The sequence below is a fragment of the Carcharodon carcharias genome, chromosome 6 (genome assembly GCF_017639515.1).
Source record: "Carcharodon carcharias isolate sCarCar2 chromosome 6, sCarCar2.pri, whole genome shotgun sequence".
NCBI lineage: Eukaryota > Metazoa > Chordata > Chondrichthyes > Lamniformes > Lamnidae > Carcharodon > Carcharodon carcharias.
In genome coordinates this window covers 152,295,679-152,319,487 of record NC_054472.1, presented here as the reverse complement: position 1 = coordinate 152,319,487, position 23,809 = coordinate 152,295,679, and the positions used below count along the sequence as shown (strand labels likewise).

Here is a 23,809-nt window from a genome sequence, read left to right as displayed (position 1 = left end):
TCCCTGTATGCTGATGACCTGCTTCTTTACATCTCTGATCCAGCCTCATCTCTCTGACATATTTTCTCTATTCTTGATTGATTTGGTCATATTTCAGGTTTTAAAATTAATTTGCAAAAGACTGAAATTGTTCCTATTTAACTCTATTGCAAAGAGTTACCTTCTTTCTTCCCTTCCCTTCAAAGTCTCCTTAAACAGTTTTAAATATTTAGGAATTTTAATTACTTGATCCCTTGGAGACCTTTTTAAGCTCAACTTTGACCCTTTGTTGGAACATACGAAGCAAGCCTTAGCATGTTGGTCTAGCTTACCCCTTTTAGTTAGCTGCATAAATTCTGTAAAGATGAATATTTTGCCAAAATTTCTATACTTATTTCAGTGTATTCCATTGTTTATCCCCAAGTGTTTTTGTTCCAATAGACCAATTAATTTCTTCCTTTATTTGGAATAAGAAAACACCCAGAATTCAGAAGTTTTAGGTGGTTTGGCACTGACAAATTTTCAGTTTTATTATTGCTCTGCCAATATCTGTAATATTTCTTTTTGGCTTCATTCAGACTCGGCTAGTTTAGCGAGGGTGCAATTAGAGACAGCCTCTTGTCAATCCACATCTCTGCCTGCTCTGTTATGCTCCTCCATTCCTTCCTCAACCAGTCACTTTTCTTCAAACCCTATCGTTAGACAATCACTTAAGATTTGGACCCAGTTCAGAACACACTTTGGGCTACAATTGCTCTTTTTATGGTCCTATTGATGCAAATCATTTATTTCCGCCTTCATGGGCAGAATTTTGCCCTTGGCGTGTGGGCTTGGTGGGGAGCCGACCGCCGCCCACGAATTGGCCCTGCAGGCAATTTCATTGTGGTGGGCCAGTTAAGGTGAAATGCCAGCAGCAGCCTGTGTGGGCAGGGGGAGGAATGTGAGACGGGCAGGTGCGAGTGCACGCTACATAATCTCTCAGCTTCACAGCTCTCTGCCTCAGGGAGATGAACTGATTTTTAAAAAAATTAAAGATTTTATAAATGTTATGGCCCATCATCACTGAATCCGGAACCGCCAAGACCATGTGGAACTTGGCTGTGCATCGGAGTCCCCACGTTAAACTATGCCACGCACAGACTCCGTTAAGCGGAAAGCCCTATGGCAACAGAGGATTGGCGACAGGGGCAGGGCTGTGATACCTGGAAGCCCCCAGCCAAGATTCCACACATAAGCAGATGTGTGACGGTCGTTGGGCATCTATGAAGGGACAGGGGTGCATTTTGGCAGCTGCATCTGCGACTGAGTGGTCCTCTTCAGGATACCCTCTGCTCACCGCGATTGGGGAGGGGGTGAGAAATTATGCCCCAAAAACAGGCTGTCCCATTTCTCTTGCCTAGGAAACTAAACCCAGCAGGATCACCATCGCTGCAGTCAAAACAAGAAAAAAATAAACTTTGCAGGTATAAGGATACGCTCAAGGTCGCCCTAAAGCGCGGAGGCATTAACACCACTGCCAGAGAGGAGAATGCTGCCGGTCGCTCAGCATGGCACCACCTGGTCCATCAAGGTGCAAGCCACTTCGAGGCTCAACGACTCGACAGTGAGGCAATGGCAGAGGAAGTGGAAGGAAGGCAAATGAGGCTGCAATTTACACTCCCATGCGCAACAACATGCCCTCACTGCAGAAGAACATGTGGATCCAGAATTGGACACAGTCATCTGAAGTCTCACCAAGCCTGACAGACGTCATCCTCGATTCTGAGGGACTGCTGATGAAAACACCACCTGGCATGAGCTCCCCAACCCACAGGATTCCCCAATCATAATGGGGACTCTTCCTTCAGACCGTCCAAACCCACCCACTACCACCAGGCTCAACTCTCTCCCCCACCCTACCACCGCCAAGCCTAACTCTCACCCCCACCCACCAGCCGAGACCCGACCCAATCTCTCACACCCAACCCACTTCCCAAAGCCTGACCTGACGTCTCATAGCCACCCAGCTTTAAAGGCCCGGCCCGACCTCCAATACCTCCACCACCCCAAGGCCCGAGCCAACCTTCAACACTGCCATCTGATCTCTGACCGCCCCCCCCAACACCCTTCAGCACAGCTTCTGACCGATGCCACTACCCCCACCTTCCCAGACACGCCTAGCCTCTAACCGACAACTCCCAACACCCCAAACCCTTCTTAATTGACCCCCATCCCCATGCCCTATTTCCCAGCCTCCGACCCACCACACCCCCTCAACCCCCTCCCCAATTGCCAGCCTCCAACTGACCTCAGGCCAACCCCCCCTAACTCCAACCGACCTCCAGCCAACCCACGCCCCCCCCAAATTCCAGCTGACCTCCAGCCAACCCACCCCCACAACCTCCGGCCAACTCACACCAACAACACCATCCCCCCACCCACCATCTCTGACCGCCCGCCAAACCCTATTCAACTTACTTTAGTAGACACTTACCTTCACCCTGGTCTGTCAAGGAACTTTAAACTTCAATGGACCTTTAACTTCCCTGGTTTATGGCAGCTAGTGCTTTGACTCACCTGCACTTTGATGCTAGGCCCCGGGGATGCACTGCAGTGCCTGGATCTTTCTTGCTTGGCTTGTGTCGGAAGGTCGGGCAAGATACGATCGAAAATAATTAAGTTAAGAAATTGGGAACGGAGTGGCAATCCGATATTGATTGCCACTCTGAGGAAGTTCAGGCCCATTGTATAAAGTCTTTCCTCCCAGCTAGGCTTGTTTATAGTATGATACAAATTTCATTGTGTGCAAATTGAAATTTCAAAGAGAATCAACAAAAACGATATGACAGCTTGTATTTATATAGCACCTTTAACTTTTAAAACATCAAGACACTGCACAGGAACGTTAACAAACAAAATTTGCAACTGAGCCACATAAGATGATATTAGGACAGATGATCAAAAAGCTTGGTTAATGAGGTAGGTTTTAAGGAGTGAATTAAAAAGAAGAAAGAGAGATAGATAGAGAGTCAGGAAGGTTTAGGAAGGGAATTTCATAGCTTAGGGCCTTGGCAGGTATAGGCACCATCGGTGGATTCATCAAAATTAAGGGTGCTCAAGAGGTTAGAAATGGAGAAGCGTAGACATTTCTGAAGGCTGTAGAACTAGAGATTATAGAGAGGGGATGAGATAAGGCCATGGAGAGATTTGAAAACAAGGATGAGAATTTTAAAGCAAGGTATGGTGAAGTGATCAAATCTCATCAGGTGCACATTCAACTGGGAAGACATGAATAAGGGAAGTTAAATAAAGTTGTGGAGTTACTGGAGAAGGCTACTGAGGTAGACAGTGCAAATGGGTTTAAGAGTCAACTAGACCAGTCTTTGGAAAGAGAATGGATTCATGGTTATGATGAGAAGCAGGTAGATGGGATTAGATCAATGAAAAAGATATGGGCTTGTTGGTCAATAAAATTTCCCTATCCTTAAAACGCTTAGTTGAATAATGTGAAACATCATAGGTTTTCACTGACCACTTAAGCAGGACATAATACATCAAAAATAAAAGCAGAATTCTATTAGTGACAGATGAACAGTATACTTACCAATCTGTGAAAAATATCTGTGACTTTCACCTTGGAGAAGTTTGGAGTTTTAATTTCTGGTTTCTGCTGTGTTTTTGCTGCAAAGGAAGGTGAATGCTTATTGAACGCACAGTAGAGTGAAACAGCTTCTTCCCTGTCCTGTCTTCAAGAAAATGACTAAGTGAGTCTTCATCATGGGAATCCATGATGCTGTCCTTTTGCCTCGGAGACCCAGTTTCAATTCAGTAAACTAATGGGAAACCTCCTCTGCTGATTGGTTATACACAAAATCAGTTTGGTCATGTTCAACCGAGAATCCTTTCCACAAAAGGCTGTGAATGCTGGGTGAATTAAAATTTTCACTATTCAGATTGCCAGATTTTTATTATGCAAGGGTATCAAGGGATATGGATTAAAAGCAGATAAATGCAGTTAGATGCAATCAGTAATGATCTAATTGAATATTGAAACCATCTCAAGGGGCAGAATAGCCTACTTCTATTTCTATGCAGTATCATGGTCACGCTGCCAAAGCTACCATTAATTTAGTCCTAAATTAACTGTTGGAACGGAAGTGTGAGAGAAATGGAGGTGGGCAGGTGGAGAAGAGGGTGGAAATCACACTGATGCAGTAACAGGTGTTTCCCTGGAGCTGAAATACATACTTTGGGCAGAGTAGCTTTATGCAGTATTTGATATTTGCCCTAACACTAATGAGTTAAAAGGCATACTGATGCATAAAATTGCTTTTACATTAGACAAATTATATTATATTGCTATGTGGCACTGACAGAGTGGTACTCAAATGGAAAACAAAGTAACACAAATATTTTTGTTCCTTTTGTTTTATTTATTCTCAAGATGTGGGTTAATACTGGCACAGTTACTATTCATTGTTCTTCAGCTGCATTGAGTGGCTTGCTAGGCCACATCAGAGGATATTAACAGTCACCCATATTGTGTTGGGCTGAAGTCATGTAAAGGCCAGACTGGTGTGGCAGCTTCCCTTCCCTAGAGGGCAATAATCAACCAGTTAGGATTCTATGAATCTGTCTGCTTAAATAATCATTTTTTCTGATATGAAACCGTAAATTACACTTTAACTAAATTCCATTTCAACTCACCGAACTGAAATGTGAACTCTGTACCATAAACACAATACTGTGGAATCCTAATATGAAGGCCCATTTGGCAGAAGCCGACCGCTCCTGGAATTTATGAAGTTAAGCTCTGTCAGATTCAGAGATCATTCCCTTTGTGTGTTCTGCATGGCTGGACAGTCAAATATTGCAGATCATCAATAAAAAAAGTGCTATAACTTACGATGAATTTCTGGAGCTTCAACAGTATCAAAAAAGTCATCCTCATGATCGATTTCAGAGTACTTCTTCAGTGATCGTTTGTGGACAACAGCTAGCACCTCCTGCAGGATATCCATCTTCCTCAGAATCCGACACAGACTGTGAATCCTCATTGCTTCCTCATGCTTAATTATTGCTTTTTTCAAATGAGCCTTCCCTATGAAAAATAAAATTGGGGGTGAGGATGAGAGAGACAGTCAGAAGAATATTTGTTGCAGTGATTACTTATATCAAACTGCAATTCTACAGGAGATTGGTGATACATTAGGTTCATAATGGTCTTTTCACTTCAATGCATCCAAGTTTTGAGCTCAATCTTGACTTGATAGAACAGACTTTCATTCCATTTCAAACTTAGGGATTAGAAATGCTGAAACTAGCTTTGGGAAGTTTTGACACTTATCTGGTGCAAATTTTGGAAACTTATTCAGTGAGGCTAGAAGTAGGACTGGTGTGGAAACGGAAAAAAAAATTATACTATACTATGAATAAGAAAATAGGTTTATGCCACAGTCCTAACCACGTTGAGCTCCCAATTTCAGCCATACCACCTTGGGGAGACAAAGGCAAGCGTGAAATCAATGACACAATTAACCCTGAGTCATTCTTAAGAGCTTTCTACCAACAGGTTCCAGAGGGGTGTTGTACTGTAAGAGAATGGAAGATAATATGCTATTGATGAAGCAGGTATTAATGGTGACAATGGTGACAGGGGCAGCCCTAGGTTGATAGACAGTTGATCAAGGTTGATGGCAGGTGGCTTGAGGGTCACAGAAGGTAGGGCTAGGCTAATGGTGGGAGGGCTAAGAGTAATGGAGGGAAGGTCAAAGGTGACTGATAGAGGGTACAGGTAGCTTGCGGTTCCAGGCATCCAGGTGTGGCAGGAATGGAGAGGGGTAGCAGCAGTTAAGGTTTAAAATCCTCCTCTCAGACAGGCAGAATGATGCTGCTGCCTTGCAGGAATGGATGCCTGTCCAGGGGGTGTTTAAATATGGCATCCGGACCTTCAACCACTGTGAGGTAACAGAAAGGTCGGCGAATTCTTGCCCAACCCTGCTGTGCAATTGGTCATGCTCCTCAACTATACATAACTAATTTACTGGCCTGCCACATGATTGTGCATGACCAGCCTCTGAGCGGAAGTCAACTCACTTCCGATCCTGCCGCTGGGACACCCGCCGCTCCAACAAGATTCCACCCTTTCGTCAATTTTTTGCTTTTATTTTGATAGTACTGTTATTCTGTTTTGATACACCAGATGGCACTGAATACTACAAATGCTAGAAATACCAGATGGCATTTAAGATTGTAAGCTGAAAATTAGCACATTGTTCCAAAGCATTTTTGATAGCCTTCTACCTCAAGAAATTAAAAAGACCTCCCTGCAAGAACCGTTCTGACATTAAGTGGAACAAGGGTTTTTTTCCCCCCAAGACAGTATAAAAATTATACTATCTCATCGCTATACACAAACATGAAATAATCTATATTTTACACTTGCAAGTTAAGGAACTATGCAAAACTGTCAATCTTCCTTTAAATACAAATAAGTATTTCATTTACTCTGTCACTTCAAAAAAATAAAATAAACTTATTTTTGCTCTCCCCATCCAAATGGTTTCACTCTGCTCTGTTTCTGAAGAGCCTAACATGCAGTAGTGCTCCACAGGTGCTTGCAGTACCCAAAGTAGCTATTCTTTGGGCTGGAGAGCAGGTCAGTGGGGTGTCTGATTATAAAGAAAAATAACTGAGCTCAACATTCAATCAATGTGTGCATGTACATATGTACCATTAATGTACCGTGATCATCGGTAATAACTACAAACAGGATCAAAGGTTTACTTTGCTCTCCCCTAGCCCAGATCATACAGTACTGTCTCCACTTCCATGCCAACCGAGCACAGACCATGGAGCAAGAGTAGGAGGAGATAATGATGTAATGGTAATGTCACTGGCCTAGTGATCCAGAGGCCCAGGCTAATGCCTCAGGATACGGGTTCAAATCCCACTGTGGCAGCTGGTGGAATTTAAATTCACTTAACAAATCTGGAATTTAAAGCTCATTTCTGTAATGGTAACCGTGAAACCATCATCCATCTGGTTCGCTAATGTCCTTTAGGGAAGGAAACTGCCACCCTTATCCAGTCTGGTCTACATGTGACTCCAGATCCACAGCAATATGGTTGACTTGTGACTGCCCTCTAAAATTGCCTAGCAAGCCATTCAGTTCAAGGGCAATTAGGGTGAGCAACAAATGCTGGCCTTGTCAGTGATGCCTAGATTCTGTGAAAGAATAAAGAAAGACAAGATTAAATACCTCCAGGTCTCTAAGTTGGTTCCAGTAGAGGCTGAACATATAACCAAAAAACCCAAAGACCATATAAAGAACAATGCCTGGTTCCACCCTACCTCAGTCCACTGTTGCTGAAACACTCATCCATACTTTAATCACATCTAGGCTTGAACATTCTCATATATACAAGCTGGCCTCCCATCTATCCTTTTGCTTATCCAAAACATTGCCACCTATATTTGCCTTTGTCACCTATATACCATTACCAATGACTGAAATTAACTTCCTAACACCTCTAATTTAAAATTTGCATCTTCGCGATGAAATCTCTTTATCCCTGCCCTCAAAACTGTGACTTCCTTCATCTTTGCAACCACCCTCCCTTTCCTCCCACACACTTCATCCAATTCTAGCCTTCATACCCCCACTTTTGTTCAGTTTATCTCCCTACCTCTCAATCTCCTCCCTTTCAGCCTTTCCATTAAATCCATAACTTTGAACAGGCTTTTGCCCATCCCTCTCAACATGTATTTCTTTTGGCTCAACGTACATTTCTTTCTAAGCCTCTGAAGCACTTGGTGATGCTTTTCTACATTAATGCAATGTAGAAGTTGTAATCTGAGCAGGAATACTCCACAGCACAACTAAAGAAATACTCATGTAGATTAGGTATTAAATCAAAATCCCATTGTTCAGTTTCAGTGATTCACAAAGATTCTAAAGGCCTTGTGGCAATATCTGAAAACCTGTCCTATTGTCCTGGCCAACGTACATACCCTATCAAACCACCAAAAATAGGGCATCTCACTGCTATGTGTGGGATGCTGCTAGTGCAGAAGGTCGTCATGTTTACGTACAAAACACAGTCATTGCACGTCAAAAAGTAATTCATTGTGTTTAAACTGATGAGTCATTTTGACATGATAGATTGTTTGTAAACATGTGGAATTATTAGTACTTATTACTTCAGCAGAGAGCTATTATGCCTCGTTTTGAATAGACTCAGCTTTCCAAAGTTCACAGCTTTATTAAACTAACTTAGAATAAACGTAACATTTCAGAGATATGAATGTGGGAGGATTAACTTATGACAACAATATCGGGAAATATTTGTCTTGCAAAATCATTGCATACCTAATTTACGTCGCTCTTCTTTATCTTTCAGTACTGTGATTAACGAGGGACCCTCCGGCATTGTCACATGTAGTTGCTGAAGGGCCTTTACTTGTTCACTTTCTTCATCGTCAGGACCCACTGAAAAAAATATGCAAAGTGATTCATACTAATCTGCCCTTTTATCCCTCAAATTCTCCCTGAAGCATGTACTTTCCAGAGATTTCCCTAGTTATCCAGCACTTACATATCTGTTTATTAACTGTCCACTTAGGTTGAAACGAAGTGGCATTCGATCTCAGTATTTTGTTTGAGATTTCGCCAAGCTTTCAGACCCCAGATTCAGCCCATCACCAAGACTACCTTTCTCCACCTCTGGAATATTACCCGTTACCTACCTTACCATTCCTCAAATAATCCCACTCCCTTCATTCCTCCAATGCAGTTCCTGCCAGTCTTTCATCCTGTTTGCACTATCACAAGCTTCAACTAATCCAGAAGCTTTCTGCTGAAGTCCTCTCCTGCATAAAGCTGCACACCATCATTGCATCCTCCTTCACCATGCTCAATAGTTATGCTTCCCAGTGAATTGATTTCAAGACCTTGTGCTTGTTAATGCCTTAACAAAACCTCAGCTAATTTATTTTGGTTTCTCCAGCCCTTGAAACCCAGAGCACATCTGCTATTCCAAGGATTCTGAATTACAGATTTTCCAAACTCCAGCAGAGGTCTTCCATAAAAGCATAAGAAATAGGAGGAGTAGGCCCTTCAGCCCTTCAAGCCTATTCCACCAGTCAGTGCAATCTTGGCTGATCTACCTCAATTCCACCTTTCCAGACTATCCAACCGTCCCTTAATTCCTTCAGTGTTCAAAAATCTTTCAATTTGTTTTGAATAGACTCAATAACTCCACAGCACTCAGATAGAAAATTCCAAAGATCCTCAACCCCATGAGTGAAGAAATTTCTCATCTCAGTGCTAAATGACTGATTCATTTTCAACCATTATATCTTTGTCTCTAGAATTCCCTTGCTATCATGTTCTCTCTTGCTTTAAAAGGACTCTAAAGCCTCACTAATTCAGCATGCCTTCAATCTCTCCCATTATGTTCCTGCACTTCCCAGATCCCTAAAAACACCTGTCTAAAATTAGCTGCCTGGTGGAGCTCAAAAGGGACTCGTGTGACCAGTATTTCCACTGTACTTCTTTTGGGGGAAGGCTACACACATGACTCAACAAAAATACATTGTTATGTTTGTTTGAATAAGCTGTTAAGAGATGCTTTTGAGAGAGCTACAATTTTCTCTCCATCCTTTTAGTTTTTTTTAATCCTTTTATGGAATGAAAGGATAACGTGGGCATCAATGACAAGACAAGCATTTGTTGCCCATCCCTAATTGCCCTTGGACTGAGAGGCTTGCTAGGCCACTGTAGAGGGCAGTTAAGAGTCAACCACATTACTTTGGGTCTGGAGACATATGTGGGTCAGACCAGGCAATAATGACAGATCTTCCTTCCCTAAAGGACATTAGTGAACCAAATGGGTTTGATTGGTTGATTGATGAGGCACATATATTTGAAGTACTGTAGTTTCTGGAGGAGGGTCAGAAGGTTGGAAATTTAGGTCATATCTTTAGCACACTGTATCTTCAAAAGCAATCATGTCTCCTAGGTTATTGAAAAATATTATAGCTGCAATAAAATTATATTTAAAAAAACCAAAGGGTTGACAAGTTTTGCATGTTTGACTGTTTTCCTTGTCGGGATGAATAACCTAAGAGATGCTAAAATTTTCATCAAAATTTGTGGCTGAGATTTGAACAAGCTATTCGATCCAAGGGGAGCATCGATAGTTTAAATGAAATGCAGAAATTTATGCTTTGTGCAGGGTGTAACAGCTGCAGGATGGTTTCTTCCATTACAGGCATTGATCTGTATGGAAACCTATGGAATGCTTAGCAACAAGCAAAAGTCATAAAATGAATTGAAACCAATAAACAGACATGTCTAAAAGTTCTGCTTTGTTTTGATATCAAGTTGGAGCTTTGCAGAATTTTTATATACACAGAAACCTGGAGATACCATGTCTGAGAACACAAAGATAAGGAACTGATGTGTTTTAAAAAATGTTCATTGAGTTGATCTAAATGGTCTCAGGGGTTTTGAAAGCTGCGGAGTGAGAGAGACACACACACACAAACTGACATTGATTGACAATATCTCCTTTTGAAAGGCAGAGAAACTAGGAGGCATGTTTAAGTTTATATGCTTTGTAAAATTAACTAATTCTCCAAACAACAGTTTGTAAGAAGTCAGCAACTTAAAAGGCTTGGATTGTTTAATTGTACTACAGTCATAAAATGTGTTCGTGTGCGAGACCAGGTAAGGAAGCTGATGTAACTGATAAAGATCTTGAAAGCAAATGCAACAGCCAGAAGAATGGAGAGTTACTAAAAGAGTTTAAACATATACAAATTGTCAAACGAGTCTCTAATATTGTGGTTTGAACAAAGAATGAAACACTTCATTAGATAATTCCAGCTTAAGGTGGATGATGATAGGACAGTATGATCTTGTCAATGAAACATTTTGTTCAGTTTGGGAAGAAAAGATAAAAGTCATTGCAAAATATGATTTGAAGCCAGGTCAGCTTGCTTAGCTGCTAGAAGTACAGTTAGCAGGAGATTAACTACTTGCTGAGTGCTCGTTATGTATGATGTCTTGAAACATATTTGTCTTGTAACGTATTTATATTGCTAATGGGTGTATAGTTCAAATCTAGTAAAGACATTAGTGTTCAATTGAGCTTTCAGTGATGGCTCATTATTTTTCATAATTCTCATGCCTGAGCAGTGGAGTAACACATCAAGGTAGATACAATAATGAGTAGATAACCTGCCCCTTCTTACTCATGCTCCTGAGCTTGTAGTAAGTTGCAGATGTCCTCTGTCTCTTACTCTATTCCAATGCTGCTGTATCTGCACCAAGTAGGTGTGCAGTATGGATAAATACTATATGTTAAGAATTGTACATTTATGTACATTTCCTTCTGAATTTTAGAATAGCCCTGCCTTTGTAAACTTGAAACTAGAGCACGCCCAAGTACAGGTGCCACACACACAGTTTATTTTATAAATGTGAACAAAGGAATTTAAAATTCCAATTATCCCCATGCCCTTTAATCCAATCTCACCCGATAACTTTATTCAACTTTGTATCCCTGTGTTCAATGCCAATGGAGATTGACTAGTGTTAAAATATTTCTCTTTAATCTCATTAAACAATATATTTACACATCAATCATAAATCTGCTACCAAATTTTGTCACGATACTTACTCATATGGTCACACAGTGCAACTGCTGCAAAATAGTGAGAAACTGCTTTGAAATACTCGGATTTGACCTGAACCAGGGTTGTCCAAGAGAACGGAACGTAGTTTTTCACTGGGGGTTGTGTCATTGTCTGATAGACCAAGGAGTACACATCTGCCACCTACACAGCAATAAAATAATGATTCAGGACAGCAAAATAAAGCTTATGTTACTGGAATTACAGTGATTGTATGCTGCCTTTATAAAGTGATAAAGTGGTCCCTGCCTGTAGATCTCCCCAAAATGTGCATCCTATGAGAAATTGTAATACCAGTCAGGATGTTAAGCAAAGACTAAGAATAGGCAAATCTTCTTCATCTGCTCTCAACTGTCCTCAAATGTCTTCTGGTAACATGTCACAAAGTAATATTAACCATGTTCACTCAACTCAGTCATGGTACTACAAATACCTTCGGTAACCTTATGTGAAGGAGAAGAACAGAATTTTTTTAAAAAAAGCAGGCAAGGTTTTTGTCCTTGATCGTTATGCTACTGAAAACCACACGTGTGTAAAAAACAAGATCTGAAAGTAATTTCCTCTGCTTTCAAGTAGCCTTTCTAAACTCAGAGGTCTTCCATTTTTTGGGGGGGAAGGGGATGGCTGCTGCTAATCATGAGACACCTGCATATTGAGAGTAGGAACACAAGCGTAGCAAAAAAAATCTAAAAAAGTTAATGATTTCATGTATACACTAGACAAATCACGAATTAAATACATTTTTTTAAAAAAGAGAACTCCAATCTTACTGACACAATTTGAAAGGAATACTTTGGGAGTCCCATCCTTGGATCAAGTACATAGTTTACTGTTTATAGTGGTGAATTTGTGTTAACACGATGTGTCCACTATACATGGAAAGATCAAAAAATGAAATAATTAGCATAATTTTACAAAATATTAAGTATCCATCTAGCAATCGCCTCCTTCAATTATCAGTAGCATGGAGAATCTCATTTAAAAAGGAAATCTTTTATCATGATTAAATTGATGCGAAAACCAATTTAAATTAGTAGAGGCCTTTGAAAAAGACAGGGCAATTACTTATTGAACTGCCCAAAAAGGCAGTGTGTTAATAGGTTATTATTGGTGCCTTTGTAAAGATAATGGCAAATGGTTAGCACCAATTTCCCAACATAAGTGTAGATAGTATAAGCGGGAGAAACATGTTACCCTTGCAGCTTCCTGTGCACTCTGTAGCTGCATTAAGAACTCGTCCTTAACTCCTGCCACCATCACTTTTTCAAAGACGCATTCCTGTACTTGTGCGATCATCAGACGCACCAGCATGTTGAGGGATGGCGTGCTCATGTCAAGGCTTGGTGCATTAGAGAAGTTTTCTTTCAAGTAGTTCAATGCACCTGGTGAAATTGGACATGACATATTCGTATAATGCTTGTAGAACATAGCAAAACCTTTGTGTAACATAAGAATATAGAATATACTACAGGTGGTGCTCGGAGGAAAAAGACGGCACCAACTCGTGTTCATCATGTCTTCAGCATGCCCCAAAACACTTCATGTCCAATTAATTACTTTGTAAATGCAGTCACTTTTATGTAGCCAAATGAGATAGCTAATTTTATCAGAAGGTGCCACAAAACTTGGCAGAATTGTAAACTGAGAGGAGAACAGTGTAGAACTTCAAAAGGACATTGACACATTGGTGGAGTGGGCAGATGAAATTCAACGCAGGGAAGTGTGAGGTGATGCACTTTGATACAAAGAACATGGAGAGACAGGATAAAATAAAGGATACTATTCCAAAGGGTGTGTAGGAGCAGAGAGATCTGGGTGTTTATGTACATAAGTCATTGAAGGTGGCAGGACAGGTAGTGACAGCTGTTTCTAAAGCATACAGTATTCTAGGTTTCATTAATAGGGGCGGAGTACAAAAGCTGGGAGGTTGTGATGAAGTTATATAAGGCATTGATTAGACCTCAGCTGGAGTATTGTGGACAGTTCTGGGCACCACACTATAGGAAGGATGTGAACGCATTGGAGAGAGTGCAGAAGAGGTTTACGAGAATGGTTCCCAGGATGAGACACTTCAGTTACAAGGAAAGATCGGAGATGTTGGGACTGTTTTCCTTGGAGAGAAGGCTGCTAACAGGAGACTTGATAGAAGTTTTTATAATTATGAGGGGTCTGGGCAGGTCAGGTAGGGAGAAACTGTTTCTGCTCAAACAGATCGAGAACCAGAGGGCACAGTTTTAAAGTGTTTTGCAAAAGAAGCAAATGCAAGGTGAGAAAAACTTTTTCACAGTGAGTAGTTAGGGTTTGGAATGCACTGCCTGGAAGTGTGGTGAAGGCAGGTTCAATTGAGGCATTCAAGAGGGCATTGGATGATTACTTAAATAGAAACAATGTGCAGGATTACAGGGAAAAGGCAGGAGAACAAGAAGTTGGCACTAAGTTAAAATGCTCGGAGAACCGGTGCTGATATGATGGGCTAAATGGCCTCCTTCTGCACTGTAACAATTCTGCGATTCCGTGAAATAACAAATGAGAAGAATGACCAGTTAAATGATATTTCCTTTGGTGCTGATGCCATTCAGATAACCAGGAGAACTCCCCTCAACTACATTTTTTTTTAAACACAGGAGGTGCCCACTTGGCCAATCAAGTGAACACCAATGCTTTGCTGGCTCTCATGCTTTCCTTAGTGTCATTCCACTTATCCCTTGAAAGATGCAATGGTCTCTGGGAAAGCATGCCATGTTCCAAACACTCTGTAAAGAAACCAAGAAATTAAGCAACTCGAAATTATGTTTTTGATCCTTACAGGTAACCAAGTGATTTTTCCAAGACTAAAAGTGATTGAAAATGGCTTCTCTTCAAATCTTGTCAAGATTTGCCTAAAAAAGGCTGGTAGTGCTTAGTTTAACTGCTCACCCAAAAGCCAGCACCTTGGACAATTCAGCGCTGCCTCAGTACAGCACGGAAGTGTCAGCCTGGATTATATGCTCATCATATCCTGAACCCACAACCTTTATGGCTTAGATCCTGAATCAAACTAGAAGGTATCCAGAATTTGTTGTCAAACAGTTTCATTCCTTTTCTGAAGGGTCTAACTATTGCTGTGGTATGGTTCCATTGGTACCTCATTATTTAACCTAGAAATTAACCAACAGCAGACCCAATGAATTTTGGAAACAATCAATCTGCATGAAGAGAACAGACTGAAGCCAATTTCAGAAGGGACACTGGCAAAGCCGTACTAAATTCTGTTCTTAGCTGACTGGCACACAACAACACTTTTCAGCACGTTATTTAATGCCTACTAAAAGAAAGAATCCTTTCTGACTTCCTCCCTCTCTGCCTCAGGTGCAATGGGAAAAACTGCTATTTTGGCTGAGATTAGCTAACACTTAAAAAAAAGACTTGCATTTATACAGTGTCTTTCACAACTGCTGGACATCTCAAAGTGCTTTTTTGTCAATAAAATACTTCTTGAAGTGTAGTTGTTATAATGCAAGAAACACGGCAGGCAATTTGCAGCAAGCTCCCACAAGCATCAAAAGATTAGATGGTTTTGTAATGTTGACTGGGGTGCTAAATATGACCAAGAAACTGAGGGTATCTTCCTTCCTCTACTTTGAAATAGTATCACGGGATCTTTTACGTTCAGCTGAGAGCAGATGGGGTTTGGGTTTAATGTCTCATCTGAAAGACATCACCCCTGACAGTGCAGCATTCCCTCAGTATGGCACTGGAATGTCAGCCTTGATTTTTGTGCTCAAATCCTGCAGTGGAACTTGAACTCACAACCTCTGACTCGAGGCAAGAATGCTACTGTCATTTGTGTAATCGCATTCCAGCCTGTTCTTGCTTCAGAGAAGATAGTTAAAAATAAAAATAGATTTTCCCTTTCCATTATTGATGATTGCATCTCCTCAAGAGTTCAAATAAGTTTGTTGACAAGTTTTGAAGATGGTAAGATTATTTATTTTCAAGCCCTTCTGAATTTCCTGTTATGTAACAGTGCTTGTTATGGCAGTGCAAAATCCAGTTCAAATTAGTTGTAGTAGGTGCAGTTAGCAAATAGTTTGTGGAAACAAACAACAAAAACAAGCAACTTGTGATGGAGCTCCTGGGGGCCAAATACCACCTTCTATGAGGCACAATATATCCCATGCACAGGGATTCCTTTTGTCCAACACACTAATACCTCAAGATCTGTGATATGGAAAGATTGTGCGACTCAAATCATTACAGCAATCGAAAAGTGAAAAATAAGTTAACAAAATAGTATATCTATGGGTCTAGGCTTACAACTGAACTACATTAACTGCATTAAATCCGGATCTCTAATCCATTGAACTAGAAAAGGTGTATCTACGTGATTTCTTGGCTTAGTTCCAAGAAATATCATACATTTTTCCTAAAATTCCATTTGCTGGTCTTAGAACAACATTGGGGTCAAATTTCCCTCCATGTGGACCTCATGCAGGAAGCCAAGGCTTCAATAGCTGTGGAACAGTAGCTGCAAGTGAAAAGAACACCCTGGGGAATCAGACCGGCTCCTGGCCACTGCAATAATCAGGGAGCCTAGCTATTATTGTTGCTACCCCTAGCAAGTCAAAATATAAATTTCTAAATTGCTTTAAGATAGGGGTAACTCAAAGATTTAGAAGGTGGTAGGTCTGTGGCAAGAGCATGATCTTGATTGTCTGGTTTGTTAAATGGAAGTTGAATACTAACAGCTGAAGCTGATGATAACCCAATTCCATACACAAGTTCATGACCTTACTATCATCTATTTTCCTTTAAGTCACAATGGTAGGTGGCCTGTTGCCAGGCCTTGGACTTTTGTTCTTCACAGTAAATGCAAAACCCAATGATCTTACAAATTTCAGCAGACAAATAAAAGCTATTTCTTTCAGGTACCTATAGCAAACAAAAATAAAACCTAGAATTGGGGAAATTGAAATTGAAATAAGAGTGATTCTGAAATCAAAATAACAGAGGAAGTATCATTTTATTGTGGTAACGTATATTATCTTAGTGGACTTCATGGCTCATTGATTGACACTCAGCATGAAACATCATTGTACATAGCTAGCCTAACATCTTAATTTCATCTGCTTGTTCTGTTAATCAAACATAAATTCCAGTCATCCAATGCAAACCTACCTGCAGCCTTTTGGAAGGCGTCAATGGCATGATCGATGCCCTCCGTGGTGGTCCGGTCCTGCCGTGCACCAATCTGCGTATAGAGTGCACCAATGTTGAAGAGTATGCTTCCCTTTTCAAATGCCAGGGCCCGCTGGTAGGAAGGAACGCCAGTCAAAGAGTCATACCTGTCAAAACATTGGAGAGGAGAAAGGGAAAAAATGGGTTAATAGATCACTTGATTGTAGGAAACTTTGAACTGCAAATTTGTTTCCCATGCAGTAATGCTAAAGTTAGCAGTGCTTCTGTTTGGATCTGTCTTAGGCATTTTCTCAGGTAGAGTGGTGTTGATTGTGCCCCTTAGCAGCCAAGTGCCTTATAGTTAGGAGTGTGCAGGTACTGTCTAATATCTAACTATATGATTGCATAAACTGGGGTCTTAATAACATAACCCCCCTATGATCGGAGATGGGTATTGTCTTTTTTACACGATCCCTCACATGCACTTCACCAATCTTTCAGTTAGCAGACAGAGGAGAATGCTGTTTACTTTTAGAGACACTAGGCAAGAAATTGGTCTGAGCAGCAATGTGTGCCATTGGGACCCAAAATGACCTTGGACACCAGCTTGTTAAAGGTATTAGTGCATGCGCAGTTAACATCCGCCAAAAACATGTAGAGCAGGTAGATCATGACAACAATCAATTGGTAATGCTGATTTGACATCAATTGCATCATTTTGGAGCTCTTCGCTCCAGTCAATGCACAATTACGTTCATATAGCTGAACATGCATTAAACAGCATGAAGGACCCCACACCTGCAGTGTTTAAAGGGTGATTTCTCCTGGCTGTTGCTATAATTCTACATTTCTTTTTTAGTGCTTTCCAGAATGCTCCCAGACATCGATGCAATAGTAGGCATTCCTCTTAGATCAGAATGGGAGAATGAATAGAGGCTAGGCAGAGCAGAGCACGCTGTCAGAAGAGGAAGAGCAGACAAAGGGCTCACAGCAGCATGCCAAATGAACCCAGGGTGTTCAGAGAGCACCTACCTGAACTTCAGTGACTACCAATATTTGAAACATTTGCACTTCACTAAGGAAGTCCTCACTGCTATATGCTGCAGTCACAACATCAACCTCAGAACAGGGAAAAGACTGCATTGCCACTGGCTGTTAAGGTGACAGTGGCTATGAACTTTCATGCATCTGGCTATAGAGGAGGCGGCAACAGAAGCAAAGAGGAAGGGAGGCTGCAGTTTAGATAGTTCCTATCGGCCCTGGCTTTACAAGAAGAAATAATTTGAATACAAAATCAGTAACTTCAACCTCAATTACCCATTCATCAACAATCCCACCATCCTTACTTTTCCTCTGTCAATGACCATAACATTGCCCAAATGGCCACAATGTGAAAATAAAACCTAACGCAAAATACATACCCAACCAATTTTAAAATTAAACCAAGCCAATTTGCACAAGAAAGTCAGCTAATCATCCTTGTGCATTTCTTAGTGCCTGCCTTTCAGGCCCCTTTGCCAATCCAATGCTCTTATGAAATGCTACCCCAATGGTTAAACTGTGGCTGGTGAAAGGTTGCTGACTGAGTGTAGAATGACATCAAGCAGAGCTGGGCTTGGGAGACCCAGTTTCAGACTGCACCAAATTGGCATGAGCAGCAGCAGCACAGGCTGGGCGGCTGGCAGGCAACAGCTAGAGCATGGGCAGAGTGACAGGAGTGGGATCATAAATGCTGTCACCCTGAGAGAAGACAGCAGGTACATGCCCCTTAGAACCATTGCTACCCCTAGAGCAGCACCTCAGAAATTCTAATAATCTGTTGGAGGGTAGATTGTTGGACAGCTATGGTACCCTGCAAGCCCCTTTCAATGCTGGTATCCAGAAACATGATGGCAGCAATCTGAACTTCCAATGCAATACTCAGACTTTTGGTGAAAGATGCTGGTGCGTCAATGAAATTAGAGAAATTGATTAGACCCTCCATCGTGGTTGGGTCCCCAAGTATGTTGGTGGAGTTAGCCAACAATTCCATGTGAGAAAGAATGGGCTCCAAACTCCATGCTTAAGTTGATGCCAGACACCTCCACGATACTCGACAATGAACAGAGCTTTCTGGCAGGGTTCCGAATGCACTAAGCATTTTAGGGTGTGTACACCCATCAGCCTTTTTCTGTAGCCTAGTACATGCGAGTGGTCTGCAGCAGAATGTGCGTGCAACCTCCAACTCCCGTGAGTTTGTTCTCCTCTGCCCTGGTTGCAGCTCACTTGTGCCTGGTGTTTCACCATACATAGATCCTGCCTCTATGCTGTATTCTAAGGTGTGAATAGTGTCAGTGTCTGAGCAGGTGGCAAGTGTGAAATCAAGTCTTCATCATCACCTTCTTCTTGGGTCTTTTTCCACTGCCTGCCAGGTTGCAGTTTTTGGATACTTGCAAGGAAAAAGGGGTGCGAGGGGAAAGTAAGAAATACATGCTTACACCATCTACAGTTTGTAACTCATAAGAAGTTGCGGGATAAAGAGGAAGCAGGATGTGAAGAGGAGGATCAGGTACAAGGAAACTGTCAACTTCCATGAATTCAACCCCACTGCTGACCACAGGCTCATTCATGACCATTCCACTAATGGCTAGCGCCATCTCCTCCATGTGGATAAAAAGATGCAGGCTCACCTGTTCCTTTCCAGTTAGCTCCTGATACCTCCAGTGGTGCACCACCTTCTCATGCAAGAGGCGGAAGTGTGTCAGTGATAGCAAACCATTTGGATGACGTGGCAGACATGTTTGAATAGCTGGCAATGTGTGCAAGCTGTGAGATGTGGGTATGAGGCTTACCAAAATGTTAAGGGTGAGGTGAAGCATAGAATATTAGGCATGGGTTATTGGTGAATGAGCAGTGGCTGAAGTGAACAGATGCAGCTGGTGGAATACGGCAATCAACAGCAGTGACCACTCAAGTGAGGTCATTAAACTTCTCAGTCATGCATTCAGATCTTTAGGGCTAAATGTTTGGCATTTACCACCGCGGTTACCTATTCCCACTGCCTTCACATTGTGTCTGGAAGGTCTCCTATCTCATTGCAGATGAAGGACATCTATCCTCCTTTCCACCTCATCCACCAGCATAAGAAAACCTGGTGCTTGCTCTCTCCAATGGTTAGCTATTTGTTGCACTGCATTATGATGTCGTCAGCTCCATCAGTGGCCAAAATACACCTTCCCTTTATACCCTCTTCATCATGGCCTTCAGCGCAGCACTGAAAAAAACCTTGGTTCCCACTCTTTCCCATGTTCATACATTCAGTCCTTCTTCTCTCCCTCCCAGACTAAGTTCACAAGGTCACAAAGGATTCTCAGGCACCTGCCCCAGCCACAATGCATCTCTCTTTTTTTAAAGAGATGCTTTAAGTGGTAGTAGGAAGTTACATTGTTGGGGCTCCCTGCTGATGCGTGCAGCCAATCAACAGCAGAGTTAGTGCTGGCTGTAAGCAGAAATCATGATAATGAGCAGTCGGCACAAAGATACCACCCTGCCTGCATTCATTGAGTGGATATGGGATAATCCCATGTTGAGAACCCTGTTCCTGTTTCTGGGGACTATTTAATTTAGCCCCCAACAAGTGAACAAACAGAATAACAGTTGTAAAGAAACCTCACTTCTTTAAAATAAACCTTGGGCAGGATTTTTAGTCTGATGGGCGCTCACAATCGGTGGGCCTGGAAGCAGCCGGGGAACGGCTGCGATTTCATGTTAGCTGGCTGGCCAATTAATTGCCAGCCAGAATGAAAGGCATGCTGAAAGGCTCAGCGCTTCCGGGGTGGGGGTGGGAGGAGGGCGAGCGCTGAAGTCAACACGGGCGCAAAGGTGCACGGAATGAAAGTCTCCTGAAGGCAGAGAGCTGCCTCAGGGAGCTGAAGAATTTAAATGCAAAAAATAAAGATTTTAAAAACCGGGAAAAATTGCCCAAGCATCAGAATCAGTAACCGGAACATAAGGATGATGAAAATTCTGCCCAAACATTTTTATTTTTTTTCAAAATTAATATCGGAAACCTCATCTCGCCCGTGGATGAGGTTTCCTAAAAAATGCAAAGGCCGCCTGGCTGATACACCCACCCACCAACCATAACATTGGACAGGCAACAAAAAATCTCAGTTAATTACTACGTCAATGGCCTTAATAGGCCTGTTAATTGTCGGCGGGTGCACTTCCGACTCTCGCACGTGCCCGCTGACTGAAATATCGGGCGATGACGTTGGCACACTCACTCGACGTCATCATGTGAAATTTCGGTCGGCGGGCACGCTCGAGCGGGTCAGGCGCTTGTCTGCATGCCAGGCGAAAAATTCTGCCTCTTATTTTACTAATTGTTCAAAGAAACAAGTCATGCACCTGTCCTTCATGCGAACTAAAATACTAGGTTTGGAACTGCCTTTTTTTCTAGAAAAGTTCTGACTGAATAACCCAATGATCTGCATGATAGCTTTCAGTCTGAGGCCAAGGCTGTCCCTCAGGGCTGGATATTACGCTTACACTGGCGGGTTTAAAGATAGGGCTCGTAAAATCCAATGTGTGGCCTGCCTGCTAGCCCCAAACAGACTCAAATTTTACAAGGGACGGTATAGGCATCGGGCAGTGCCTGCCCTTGGGCCTATTGAGACCCTTAAGTGGCCAATTAATGATCAATTAAGGATCTGACCCTTGATTCTATTTTACCCACAGCAGGGTGGAGACACAAGCCATGTGGTAAGTTTGGTGGGATAGGACTGGAGTCAGGCAAGGGGGACTGCCCCCACCACCCCGCAAGATTATCCTTCCCTCCTTAAGCTTCCCCCAGGGTCTCTCAAACCTGGTCCCCCACCCCCCCCGACGCCTGCCAGCCTGACCCCATCGATACCCCAGAATTTCCTTAAGTCTGGGCTCCTCTACATCGGAACTACCTATAATCCCAGCAGTGGCTCTCACCTGGCACCCTTCTTGGATAGGAGAGCTACCGGCCATCTGAATGGTCGGCAACTTTTTAAAGTGGAACTTTCTCCCAACATAGGGGCAGAAGTTTCACCTTAAAGCAATTAATACTACTTCCAGTGTTAAATTGCAGAACGGCAGCTTTTATTATGGTGGGTGGGCTCACCACCAACTTTTTAGCCAGGACATGCCTGTAAAATCCATCCCATGGTCTGTTTAAACCAAACTGACGATGTATTTTTTCTCAACTGCATTTTTCAGAATTGGACAAATGGTGCTTTCAACTCACTCCCCATTTAAGAACTCTCTAGTAGGCCAGTCAACTAAAATAACTACACCCTCCCTTAAGAGGAGAAATCTTGTACCAGCCTCACACAAATAGGTTAATTCCTAGCATTTTATGTGTGGATGTTTATTATGTTGGCTCAGATGAAATAGCGAATTGATTATTGCTCTTTGTTATTGTGGAAATTGGGTAATTATCACCATAATCTCCTCTTTTTTCAAACCTGTCAATTTATTCTATTTTAAAACACACTGTTTAAACATAACTCATTTTCAAATATCTTCTGTAGAAAAAAAGATCAGAAAAGTTGAAGTGTGATTGCTTCCTTTGCCAGAAATGATTTCGATCATGATGTAAATCCTGACTCCACTTACTCAGGAAAATGGTGAACCTTTAACTTGAGTTTTATGCTGCAGTTTTCCATACACCAGGTTTGAAGTAATAGACTTAGCAATATAACACGTTATCGCATCTCCTTAAAACATTTGAAACCTCTGCCCCATTTAACAGTTAATTCCTGTGACGTAGTGACGTAGTGATTTGTTATGCTGGCAGAAACAATACTGACATGTATGCAGCTATCATTCAAGTAGCAATAAAATAAATGATCAATTAATTGTTTTTGGTGGCCTTAGTTAAAAGAGGAATTTCAGTCATGAGGATACCAAACTCCCCAATTTTCATCAAACAGTGGATTAGGATATTTTACATCTACCTAAATATGCAGATGGAAACAATTTTTACTGCTTCATTTTTGGATGACATCTCTAACAATGCAGCAATCTTTCCTACATTATAAAGTCAAACTTGATAATGTAGTGATGCCCCAGAGCAAGGCTTCAATCCACAATATTCTGACTAATGCAAGAGTGCTTCTAGCTGAAACAAATAGACTCAATTGGCCACAATCTAATAAAACAAGAGTCACCCAGACTTGAATTTAAAACAATCATTAATTTTGTCTGAGAAAAAGAGGTCTTCTGGCGCAGTGGTAGCGTCTGTACTCCTGGACCAGAAGCTCCACATTCGAATCCCAGGCCAGCTACGAAGGAGCGTTCATGAAGTGGTTCAATGGGCTAATAATCAGACTGGGAATCCTTCCACCACCTCCCCACTATTCCCCAAAGGGAAAAAAACTAAGATCTGCTCAAAAAAAAGGCTGGGAATGAAGAAGGTAGGTAATGGTAAGAGTTAAAAGGGCCAAAGCAAATTAGATATAAGCCAATATAAAAAAAAATAAAGGATCAACAAGGAAAAATATAAACAGAGGAGGCTGAGCACACTGCGAAAGTGGTAAACTACTCTTACAGTAGCCGGTCCTGTGCTGGGGTTTTCAGATATAAATAGCATCACCAAAGTAGTTTGATACCATTCAAGACAAAGCAGCCTGCTTGATTGGCACCCCATCCACCACATTAAACATTCACTCCCTCTACCGCCAACCAACAGTGGCAGCAGTGTGTACCAACTAAAAAAAGCACTGTAGCAACTCGCCAAAGCTCATTCATAAGGACCTTTCAAACCCATGACCTCTATAACCTAGAAGACAACGGGCAGCAGGCACATGGGAACAATAACACCTTCAAGTTCCCCTCCAAGAAACACACCACCCTGACTTTAAAATATATCACCGTTTCTTCACTGTTGCTGGGACAAATCCTGGAACTCCTTCCCTAACCTACATCACATGATTACAGCAATTCATGAAGGCAATTCACACCACCTACTCAAGGGCAATTCGGG

At 41.9% G+C, this 23,809-nt stretch overlaps 1 protein-coding gene across 2 annotated transcripts in view; it reads right to left on the bottom strand.

Moving 5' to 3' along the window:
• rhpn1 (rhophilin, Rho GTPase binding protein 1) overlaps positions 1 to 23,809 on the bottom strand; it is a 113,623-nt gene that overhangs the window by 14,399 nt on the left and 75,415 nt on the right. For both annotated transcript variants that reach the window (XM_041190423.1, XM_041190424.1), the window contains 6 exons: positions 16,816 to 16,982; positions 12,853 to 13,040; positions 11,646 to 11,802; positions 8,330 to 8,449; positions 4,865 to 5,059; positions 3,563 to 3,639 (listed from right to left, as the gene is read on the bottom strand). In XM_041190423.1, coding sequence (XP_041046357.1) covers positions 3,563 to 3,639; positions 4,865 to 5,059; positions 8,330 to 8,449; positions 11,646 to 11,802; positions 12,853 to 13,040; positions 16,816 to 16,982 — 904 coding nt within the window. The remainder of the gene's footprint in view (positions 1 to 3,562; positions 3,640 to 4,864; positions 5,060 to 8,329; positions 8,450 to 11,645; positions 11,803 to 12,852; positions 13,041 to 16,815; positions 16,983 to 23,809) is intronic.